At 33.1% G+C, this 12,172-nt stretch overlaps 1 protein-coding gene across 1 annotated transcript in view; it reads right to left on the bottom strand.

Moving 5' to 3' along the window:
- The window catches only part of LOC110032668 (protein MRG1), an 81,369-nt gene extending 71,287 nt beyond the window's left edge, over nucleotides 1–10,082 (bottom strand). Inside the window, exons 1-3 of the mRNA XM_020736370.1 lie at nucleotides 9,849–10,082; nucleotides 554–607; nucleotides 344–357 (exon numbers count right to left, since the gene is read on the bottom strand). Of these exons, the coding sequence (XP_020592029.1) occupies nucleotides 344–357; nucleotides 554–607; nucleotides 9,849–10,013 (233 nt within the window). The 5' untranslated portion in view covers nucleotides 10,014–10,082. The remainder of the gene's footprint in view (nucleotides 1–343; nucleotides 358–553; nucleotides 608–9,848) is intronic.
- Nucleotides 10,083–12,172: the final 2,090 nt, after the last annotated feature.

Below are 12,172 nucleotides of genomic sequence, written 5' to 3'. Positions count from 1 at the left end.
TTCTGCCCGCCATGTGGAAAAGAAATAATATATGTCATTAGTCTTCTACAGAAGTAACTTTTAAAAAAATTTTGTAAATTGAAGAAACTTGAAATTGCTAGTAACAATGAATAAAAATCCATTTTTTTTTCTTGTGTATTTGATAATATAGTATCCATGCATATTCATAAGTTTAAGAAAAAAAACAAACAAGTAGAATTCCATGTTTGCAAAATTCAAAGTACATTTCATCAAACTTAAAAAACTCTGGGTCTAAACATAAGTATAATGGGTATTACGTACCTGCTGCTAGTATATATAAGAATAGAACAAAAAACTCAAGGGAGTTGGGCTTCAAACATACCTTTTGCTCCAACCCTGTAAAGTTAAAATCATTTACCAAAAACAGCTCAAATCCTGCCAAGTGTTTAAAAACAATGCCGGAAATATTACAGTATTTTAAATCAGATTATATCTTTCTAACTAGAGGAAACAAAAAATGAGGTAATAAGCATTAATATAATGTTACTCAAACAAGCCAACTTGAAAAGTTTAAGAAAAAGGATTGACTTACAAGATAGTGAACAAAATATTTCCATTCATCTTTTCTTATCTCAGTTTTTTGTACCTTAGAAAAAATAACATGGTCAGAAATATTTAAGCAAGGAATCACTTAAGTTAAACCAAGAGCAAGAAAATTATTGAAAGCTAGCAAAATAGAGAAGCAAGAAAAATACCGAGAACATATATAAGTCAGTAAAATTGGCAAGTACATGTTTGCTGATACTTGTATTACTTATGCGAGGACACTATGATAGTAACATCTGAATTGCCATATTAGGACTGATGGCAGTCAATGCATGCTTATCATTGTGCTACAGCAATTTGTGCTCAATTTGCTCAACAAGACAATTTTTTAATATAGCTTTGGAGTTTGGATGGGTTAGCTTACAGTAAAAGCTGGTCATGCCAAGCAATAAATGGCATGCCAGCATACACACCTGTTATGACTCGTGTATGGAGAATGCCACAGAATGCCCAAGAGACAAAAACAACAAAAAATAATGTGAATTATATTAAACAAAAGTAAAATAACTAAAAAAAGGCTACATGGTCTGAAAGCAAAGCAAGCTATACAGCTTCCATTTGATGGGGAAAAAAAAAAATCACACCTAGGGACTGCATGGTAACAGCTTTAATAGCTTTAGTAAATCCTGTAAATCCAGATTTACTAAATCCTACCAACAATAGGATTTAGTAAATCCGAGATTAAAAAAAAATGAGAACTTGAAAAAAATTGAATTTACTAAATCATGGATTTAAATTTTTTTTTTTTTCCATCTGGCAAGAATAAAGTTAAATCCAACTTAAATTCGTAATCCTACAACCCCTTGATAAGCAAGAAAATGTCCAGAACATCACGAGGAACAACATTATTTCAAAAACAAATCCCATAGTCAGAACTTTAAAACTCATTTATTGAATTCAAAATTTCATAAAGCATAACTGCACAGGGAAAGCAGATAGCATGCATAAGGCCTTCATTAGGCAATTTTTTTTGAGCCAAAATGCATAAAAAGTTATATCAAATATAACAAAGATGAACAAAAACCCACAAAAAATTTATTTAGTTAGATTAGATCTGTTTATGTCATCAGACACACAGAGATAAATTAGCCACTTAAATTCAATATAAGTACAACAAAAGATTATACTCCATATAAAAAAGGATAAAAATATCACTCTGTTGATGCCACTAAGGAAACAAAGGTTGGACGTAAGAATGTAGAGTGTTGTTGATGCTACTGCTTCATTACTCTTAGTGTTGGAGTCCAATTTTAAACTACTAATGATGAATCTGAAACTAGCAGTATCTCCTTTTTCTCAAAGAAATAGAATATTTTTCATCCCCAAGCTCCTAAAAAATATTCCCTTCTATCCAGGTTGGCACCCCATCTCTGTCTCCCTATTTTCTATCTACCTGCCTGTGGTTGTGGAAAGTGTCTCAATACCATGTAACCTTCTTTTTATACAATGCTTAGCAGTATCTCCTTTTTCTCAAAAAAAATAGAAGATTTTTCATCCCCAAGCTCCTAAAAAATCTTCCCTTCTATCTAGGTTGGCACCCCATCTCTGTCTCCCTATTTTCTATTTACCTGCCTGTGGTTGTGGAAAGTGTCTCAATACCATGTAACCTTCTTTTTAATACAATGCTTAAAGTTGGTAGGTGGTAAATTTGTAAATATTAGATAAAGGGTGGTAGGCAACATAATTGTAGAGGTTAGGCAGATGATGGTGAGTTACGAACTTTAAGTTGAGAACTTTATCCCAACACCTTGGCAGAGATAGATAGATAGGAAACTTGTAGAACTAGATAAAGAAATTTATATTCACATCCTAATAATATCCCACTTGGAGACAATTTTTATACACAAGCTTGGTGGTAAGAGTTCGACCATTTTTATGTAAGACAACATAAATATCATAATAATAATAGGTTAACTAAGACTTTGTGAAACCTAAACTTTCAAGAAGGTACCAATATCTACTCTTACAAATTTGGTAAGTTAAATGGCATCAATTTTAAGTATGCCAGTACTGATACTTGAGTCATATGTGTTTTGTACATGGGTGGAAGGAAGCACTCTACCAAGTGATTACACTTTGATCTTCTTGTGATTAACTTAATTCTACTAAAAGGCCGCACAATCAAGACATCTCCTTATTGTCTTCAATGATAGATGTGTTCAGAATTTGTAACTATATGTAATTGTGACAACAAATTAATGGCGATACCATCTAAAGTGTGGATGCTCTTATAGTAGCACTCCACCAAGTATCTAGGCCTCCTCCCTGATCTATATAAAAATATCCTTGTAGTTACAAATCAGCACTTTCAAACGTTTCTTGACTGATTAATTGTAGTTTCCAAATAGAACCAAATCCACTTTAAATCCTTCCAATATTCTTTTTTTGATTTGATGTGTATTGATTGATAGATCATAATGTATTTGTAATATATGACTTTGTCGAATCATTGCACACATCAAAGCGGCAATTGTTGATGTGTAAGGACTTCACCCAGTCAGCATTTCCCTTTGGTAATTATTCTTTGAGAACTTGAAGTTTCTTGCAAATCATATGCTCAACATCTTTGCTTTCATTATAACCAAGACATTGTTTATGTATTGAGATTGTGATGTGCTCAAAAATACCTGCAGTTTTATCTCAATCAACTCTAATTTCAAAAATTTTATTGGATTCCACAAGGTCATTCATATCGAATTTTGTTGACAGTTGCATTTCATATCATTAATTTTGTTGATAAACCCTGTAATCATCATGCCAATATCATATAAAAGCAATATTATACAATACTTTTCAATCCCTTCTACATAGCAATGAAGGTCTGCTTTCTATCATAGAAGTTTTGATGAGCTTATAGACTGAAATATAATTTTCTTGAACTATAAAACAAACCATACAGATATAGTCTTTTATAACACCATGGCGAAAAGCAATCTTTAGAATCCATGTACTCTAGATACAAGTCTTCTAATAGTTATAATGCTCAATATGAAATGTATACTTGTCGACTACATAAAGAGAAATCTTCAATTAGGTCAATTCCTTCTCTCTATTGGAAGCCTTTCTTTACCAACCTCGGACGACCTTTTTGTTAATATTATAGTTCTCCTTGAAGTTATGAATCCATTAATTTATAAATTTTTCAGTCATTGCCTAACATACTCAAAGTCCAAGTGCCATTTCTTTAAAGAGAATCCATATTTCATTACATGCTCTCATTAAATATATCATTACTTCTTCATAAAAGGTTTACTTGCAACAATAAGAAACAAATACTATAAGAAAAATAATAAAAGAGTTTAAATTTCTTTGTAATCTACCAACTAGTTGTGTAAATGAGTTGAGCCAGCTCGCGAGCCAGCTCAAACTCGGCTAATTAACGAGCTCACAAGACGAGCTTATCAAGCCACGTGCTCGAGCTCAAACTTGAGCTCGTTTATTGAATGAGCTCGCGCTCGACCCTGCTCGGCTTGATGGCTCGCGAGCCAACTCGGTTAGCCCACAGCTAGTCATTTCGATGCATTTTCCGGTGAGTTTCCTTCTCTAGTGAGCTCCTGTATTGAATTTTTAGTTTGAGTTCGCGAGTCAATATGAGTGAAGCTCGAGCTCACCATTCGAGCTTGAGCTCCCAATTTAACAGAAGGGTCGAGCTCGACCCGACTCGTTAATATCTCTACTCCCAACTTCTGCCAAATGAGAGTTGAGTTTAAGAATTTTGATCAATTTCTAGTATTTCATACCTTCCATCAACATTAATGGATTATTCCATTCAGCTTCTTAATAATAAAGATCACATTTTCATTTGTGCTTAATTTATATTTGGGCATTATAATTTCATTTTGAAGTAATATTTTTGCTTCCAATAATCTTTTTATTCTAAACACCCGTAATATGTAGCCATGATCATCAATATCATAATCAATAAAGTAGCACTTCTAAAATTTTAGTTCAAGCTTGCTTTTGTCATTATAATCAATATGCATATAAGAAGACAATCAAAACTTTTCAAAATGAGATAAACATACCTACTTTCTAGTCTAGCCCTTTCAAGAAGCCCAAAATGCAGCACTAAAAATGGTGCTTGATTAACAAAGTATTCTATTATGTTTAATGCATGGCAATCTTGTATGCATTATCATGCTCCGAGCAGCTAGCCCTATCGTTCAAAGCCTTGTTCATTCTTTCAGTGATTTTATTTTGTTAGAAAACTCCTAAAATCATTCTTTTCAAAAAAATTTAGTAAACAATATACCATCCTATACTCAATTGTTTTCACATCACAAAAGCTTAAGCTTCACACTAGTCTCATTTTCAACCAAAAACTTTAGCTTACAAAGGTAGTAAATACATCGAATTTATTCTTTGCTAAAACAAACACAACTTTTGGTTAGTCATCTATGAAAGTGAAATAGCACATCAAACCAATGTAAACCAATTTCAGCTACTTTGTTCCTGAGTTATCTCCAAGATTTTTGAGAAACTAACCCTTCTTTGTTTTCCTACATTAAAATCTTTCACAAAGCTAGATTCAACAGATTTCAAACATGAAAGTTTGACTTAATAATGCATGATCTTTAGCCATTTCACTTGCAGGTTCTAATCTTTAATGCTAAATGTCCATATCTATATTTTTTGCATCTCTATGATTAAATAAGTTGCAACTCCCAATATCTAGTATTTGTGGTGCCATGGAGTGTACGAGTTTTATTGTACCTGGCAACCGTCATGAATTCTTAGTCTGTGTTTCAAGTGTCAATATTGAAGGTGGCAACGCCACTTAATAAAAGATGGCCTGTATAAATCATTTCTTTAGGGCTAGGAATATGTCTAGCCTTGCTTAAGTTTCATGTGACTATTTATAATTTGCACCAAGTTACAAATGTCGCCAATATATAATGGGTTATCATAAGCAAGAAATATTGTCATAATTACTTGCAGAATAACTTATTGAAGAAAAACTTAGAGAAAATTTTTAGAATTCTTATTATTCAATCTTCAAGATTACATATATGTAGGTAAATCGGTCCTAATTTACAATCTTACCAATTCTAGCTAGCCTAAATGTGGAAAAAAAATAATTCTAAAATAAACATAAATAGAAAGACCTCCATATCTATATTTTTTGCAGCTCTATATTTAAATAAGATGCACCTCCCAATATTTAGTAATTGTGGTGCTATGGAGTGTACGAGTTTTATTGTGCCTGACAAGCATCATGAATTCCTAGTCTGTGTTTCAAGTGTTAATATTGAAGGTGGCATCACCTTCTAGTAAAAGATGGCCTGTATAAATCATTTTTTTAGGGCCAGAAATATGTTTAGCCTTGCTCAGCTCTCATGGGACTTTATAATTTGCACCAAGCTACGAATGTCGACAATATATAATGGCTTATCATAAGCAAAAATCATTGTCATAATTATTTACAGAATAACTCATTAAAGAAAAACTTGAGAAGAAATTTTCAGAATTCTTATTATTCAATCTTCAAGATTACATATATAGGTAAATCAGTCACTCCTAATTTACAATCTTACCAATTCTATCAAGCCTAAATATTAAAAGGAAATAATTCTAAAATAAAAATAAATAAAAAGAAAATAAAACAAATCAAGGAGTTTCCTGAATTGTCTCCAATTAATGAACTCTGAGAAGTTGCTTAACGCAAGTGCTTTGGTGAAGACATCGGTAACTTGTTGGTGCGTCGAGAAGTAGCTTAGTTGCATAATTACAGAGTTAACTTTTTCATTGATAATGTGTCTATCAATTTCAATATGTTTGGTCATGCTATGATGCATTGGGTACTTGGCAATACTGATAGTTGCTTAACTGTCAAAAAGTATTTGTATAAGCCTACCAAAGGTACACCCAATTCCCTCAACAATTTTTGAATCAAGATCCCTTCACAGATTCCTAAGGCAAGTGACATATATTCTGATTTTGTACTACTTCTAGAGACAAAAGTTTGTTTCATAATTCTCCATGTTACTAGATTTTCCCATACATAGAAGCAATAACATGTGATTGACCTATCAGTAAGTTCTCTAGCCCAACTTGCATCAGTTTAGAAATTTACATTTATAGTTCTCTCAAACAATAATCCATAAACAAAAGTCTTCTTGAGAAACATCGGGATCCTGTACATGATCTCCAAACAATTGGGTTATTTATATGTTGTCTCACAGTACTGACAGAGTATACAATATTTGGCCTAATAGACTTCTTTTTTTAGATTGATTGGAGTATCTGCGGGTTTGTATCCAATCGTTCGTCACCTTTAGCAAATCTAGGATGTATTTCCTTTGTGATATAACAAGCCCTTCTTGGACTTGTCGGGAAATATCTCATAATTTTTAGGTCGTTGATTTCAAACTAATCCGCAAGCATTTCTTTGATTTTAAGAATTCATTTTCATCATTACCAATAAAAATCATATTATTCATATATACTACTAGTGCAGCAAACATATATCCCTGAGTGTGTTTCATGAACAGTGTATGATCAGATTAACCTTGAAAATATTGATTAGATCTCATAGTTTTAGCAAACCTTTTAAATTATGCTTTTGATAGTTGTTTAAGATCATAGGTTGACTTTTTGAGTTTGCATACTAGTTGTTTGTAGGAATAATTCTCAAGTCCTGGTGGTATCTCCATGTATACTTCTCCAAGTTCCCCATTCAGAATGAAGTTTTTTTATGTCAAGTTGATGCAATCCCCACTCCCTATTAACTGATACTGAGAGGAGAACACTGATAATGTTCAGTTTGGCAATTAGTGCAAAAATTTCCTAATAGTCAATCCCATATGCTTGAGTGAAAATTTTTGCAACCAGTCATCAACCCTATGCACGTTTAGGGCTGAAAATAATTCCTGACTGTTGTGTTGCTTGCTGCAGGATCTGGTTATTGCTTGTCGAAGCAACAAATGGCTGGACGGCCAAGAAGGCTTGCAGAATTCTTGTGGCTCCTCTATTTGCTCAGGAAGGAGATTCCAGCGACTGCTGGTTGGTTTTTGCCTATGGTTGAGAGGTTGTTGTTACTTTCATCTGCCCTGGTGGAAGATAAAGAGAGGGTGCACCTGCAAGGAGAAGACTAGAGGGAGTTGGTTGCAAGGCAAGGAACTGATAAAGGGCCTGTAGAGAGACGGTAGCACGTAGACGCCAACAATGAGACAACTGCAAGGAGAGGTACTGACAGAGGGCCTACAATGACTAGCGGCCGTAGGGAGAGACCCTGGCAGAGAAAGGAGAGTTCGGATTTGTTTCCTTGCTCTAACCAAAGCAAAACGCAATGCAATAGGAGGAACCTTCGAATGGTGTTATGGAAGCTTCAAAGTCGAAGTCGATGGTGCTTGATGATCAGATCCTCATTTCCAGGAACGGATGAATCAATAAGAAAGAAAAGACAATTATCGGTGAGACAGGCTTCAAAGACGAGGTCAAGGAGTACGTTCGATGATCAAATTGTCGCTGACAAACAGACATTTAAGGATAAAGTTCAATGAACAGTGTTTTGGACGGGCGATTCGAATGACAAAACTTAAATGATTCATACAGCGTAGACAAACGACTGATTTGAACAACAAGAGACAGACAATGCTAATTCAGTCGAAGTGTTTGGCAGTAATGATCGAGATGAATGATGCAGACGAGCAATCAAATCTAAGTTTGACGATGAAAGTAATCTCGTCTAAATCAAACCTAGAGCTCTAATACCATGAAAAAAAAACTTAAAAGGGAATTTTCACAATTATTATTATTCAATTTTTAACCATAAGGTTACATATATAAGTAAATTGATCACTCCTAATTTACAATATTAACAAATATATATGGCTTAAACATGAAAAGAAAATTATTCTAGAATAAAAAAAAATAGGAAGAAAATAAAATTAATTAAGGAGTTTCCTAAATTGTCTCCAATTAATAAAGAGATCGATCCCCTTATATTTCCACACTTTTTTTTTAAGAATGAAAAAATTCACTTAAGTCCAATAGGAATATGCACTTAAAGGCCGATATCCACAAATCAATTACACTACCAGCAATAAGGAATAGTGCAACTTGAATATCTTTTGTAATAAAATTCATAATTTATTCTTTTTATTTTGTCATTATTCCTACTTTTATTTGCAAGAATCTTTCATCATTCATCTTGACTTACAATAGCGTCAGCACTTCCTCGAATGAACGCGAGATTCACTTTTAAGATGGCGTTTGTATGTACTATTATTTTATAATTTGAATATGTCTATCTCGAGCTTATTATTTTAGATATCCTTTGTTATTAGTTTACCAAGCATAAAATAAAAGGATTGTATTTGTTTCACATCATCAGATATCATCATCTAGGGCAGGGACTAAAATCATTCAATTTCAATTTATTTGGTTCATAAGACACGCCAACAGTTATGACAACATTCCAACTTTTAGATAGCAAAGAACGTACACTCAATGCACGTACACTCAATGCACGTATTTCAACATTAAATATGAGTTTTATGCATACAAATATCAAAGTTTGGGTGTTAGATATGCAGATACATAGGAATTATGTGGCATGAATGTAAATGCCTCTTAAATAAAAATAAGTTGGATTTGCTAACCTATGGGCTTAAAAAATCACTCTTTGCCACTAGATTATATTGAGTCATAATAAATGTTTGATCTCTAATAAGAAACATATTTTCATTTAATTCTAATAAATTAAAATCATTTTTTATACAATAAGCTCAATTCTTTCTAGGTTTATCTCTATTTTTCTTAATATTAAAACATCCACTCTCCCAACCGGATCATCAGATGGCCGACGTTTAATGTGACCAAACCATCTAAGACGACTCTCTCTAATTTTATTTGTCATTGGAGCTACACCAACTCTATCACGGATATAATGATTTACCATTTTGTCTCTAAGTGTCAAGCCATTCATCCACCTAAGCATTCTCATGTCTACAACACTTAACTTCGTTGTATGCTTCTCTTTTAAAGGCCAATATTCTCCACCATAGAGCATTGCAAGTCTCACCACCCACTAATACATAGGCATAATTAACTCAAGAAGCTACGCATCACACTCTAAGCAACTGAAAACCCAATTCTAGAGCTTCCAAAAGAACGCTAGGGTTGGATATGAACGAACCATTTCCATATTCATCCTTCTAAGACCAGCATAATCTCCGAAAAAAAAAAACTACATATGCAGCCGGAACTTTTAAACTCCAAGACAAAAAGAGCACAATAGAATAGGAAAGGAGGAATGAAATGTGGAGTGAAACCCTAACCTTGGCTTCGTAGAGGCGAGGTCCGTGGTAAGCGAGGACCTTCTCACCCTCCGAGAACTTGCAAAAAGCAGGCGTCTCGGCCGGGGAGCCGCCACCATCAACTCCTCCATCAGGCATCCCGTTTTCCTCCTTGGCGACGCCTCCAGCCGTGTTCGAACTCCCCATCGCTGCTTTCCTGCTCCGCTCAGCGTTGTTTAGTCCAAAGTCTGTTCGTTTAGGGTTAGCTGGTTTATCGGTGTACCGTAAAACGGTTAATATTGTGAATTTAGGAAAAATTTTCTTTTGGGACTCATAAGGTGACTCTACGCACACCTCAATAATATGTTGTTTAATTTAGGGGTTATTGAATTGAAACTATAGAGATTATTTTTAGTCATATGTTATACTTCAATAACTGAGAATTAACCCCGCGGTTCTACCCGAAATAAAATCGTGGAAGCTATTTCTAGGTTATTTGTTCTTGGTTATTGAAGAGAAACCATATATTTCAATTAAATAACCTCGAAATAACCCAGAAATAGCATTCTCGGTGTTATTTTTAGGTTATTGAAGGGAAACCCACCGTGAGGTTATTTCTGAGTTATTGCAGAGTCTGCAGTTTCACTTTAATATTTTTTTAGATGAGTCTGATATAATACACGTGGCGATATATTATTGAGGACCCGCATGTAGAGCTACATCCAGAGTCCAAACATAAAATTTTTCCGTGAATTTATGGTGTAATCCTTAAAATCTCACAAAATAAAGAACCTTGTGCAAAAATGCATAGAAGACACTAAGTCCTCATATCATATATGGTAGCTCGTCACATGCTCTTCAAGGGTATCTACTTAAATTTAAAACGATAAGCCTAATCTTCAAACTTTAACGAAGGTTGCAAAATATTCCCAAAAAGCAATAAATAAGTTTTCTCGATAAACAAGTCCTCAAATAAGGGTGTCCTTGTCAATGGGAATATTTAAAAGGTTGAGCTTGAACCAATGTTTCTAGTTTTTTGTATTTAGTAAAAAGCAAGAGCATTTTATCAAAATCTATAGTCATATTTTTTTATAAAGTTAAAGGAGATTTTTATTTTTAATTAGTTGTTATTTCTTTGATTAAGTTAAGATACTAGATTTAAAGTCTAGAATTGACTAGGACAACATTTAAGTAGACATGCAAATGTTTTATGGTGTAACTGGTTATAAGGTAGATGATGAATTATTGTATCAGATAAGAAGGAAAAGTTTTTGCAAGATCATATCCACAAAGTGATCATTAAATTTAGAAGGATAAAGATTGATGCAAATCTCATTAATAAGGGTTGTAGTTTAATTGAAAATACCAAATAGAATGAATATTAATCTATATATGAGGTTAAAGTCCTAAGCATAAAATATAATTTAAATATATGAAGACTAATTTGTTCTTTGTTCAAGCATGTACATAGATAACAGAAATAAAAATAGGGTACAATCCCATATCTAATCATGCTTATAAGATCAAGATTTAGCAGTTGATTGTTTTCAATCATGTATTTAAGAGCATATATAAAATTATGGTACATCCTCAAGGATTACTTTACATTATCAAACTTACAAGATATCAAGTTTTCATCTATTCTATATCCAAGAGTATATATAAAATGGAATAAAATCAAATGCTTTATAACTTCATACGCATGTTTAAATTTAAATTTGAAAGAAAAAAGTGTTAGATAACTCTCAATATAATGCATAAGAGCTTACCGAATACTAAGTTACATCTTTGAAGAGATCACACATAACTTAAAAAATCCTTAGTCCAATCCAAAACACTTACATAAAACTATTGAATAAAGTTGCTAAAGGTAATAAGAGACTTAACTATATGTACAAAAGAATACATAAAGTTAAAAAATGGGTTTTAGCACACTCGGGATAGCTTAAAACTTTCTAATTTTATGTTTAAAAGTGTACATAAAAATAGTGTTTTGTGTCTCTATAAGTATTAAAGTTTAGATTTTCAAGATTGCTTAATTAAAATTTATATTGAGAAGGAATAAAATGGAATAGTTCTTTTCAAATGCCAAAGTAGGAACGATAAGCAGTGCTTAGATATTGAGGAGCTACGTAACACTCCAACTAGGGTAGTCAAAATGGCTCATGGTTCGCAAACAGCTCGTGTTCGGCTCATTAAGTAGCTCATGTTAGATTCGTTTTATAAGCAAAGGAGTCAAACAAAAAACTCAATATATCAACTTGTCGAACGCAAATAATTTTTTTTTCTTGTCCGTTCGTGTTCAGCTCATTTTGGCTCAAAATAATTAAATTAAATTATATATATGTATGTATGTATGTACACAC

The sequence above is a fragment of the Phalaenopsis equestris genome, unplaced genomic scaffold (genome assembly GCF_001263595.1).
Source record: "Phalaenopsis equestris unplaced genomic scaffold, ASM126359v1 Scaffold000998, whole genome shotgun sequence".
NCBI lineage: Eukaryota > Viridiplantae > Streptophyta > Magnoliopsida > Asparagales > Orchidaceae > Phalaenopsis > Phalaenopsis equestris.
The sequence above is the reverse complement of the archived record's forward strand: the minus strand, read 5'-3'. Positions and strand labels throughout refer to the sequence as shown.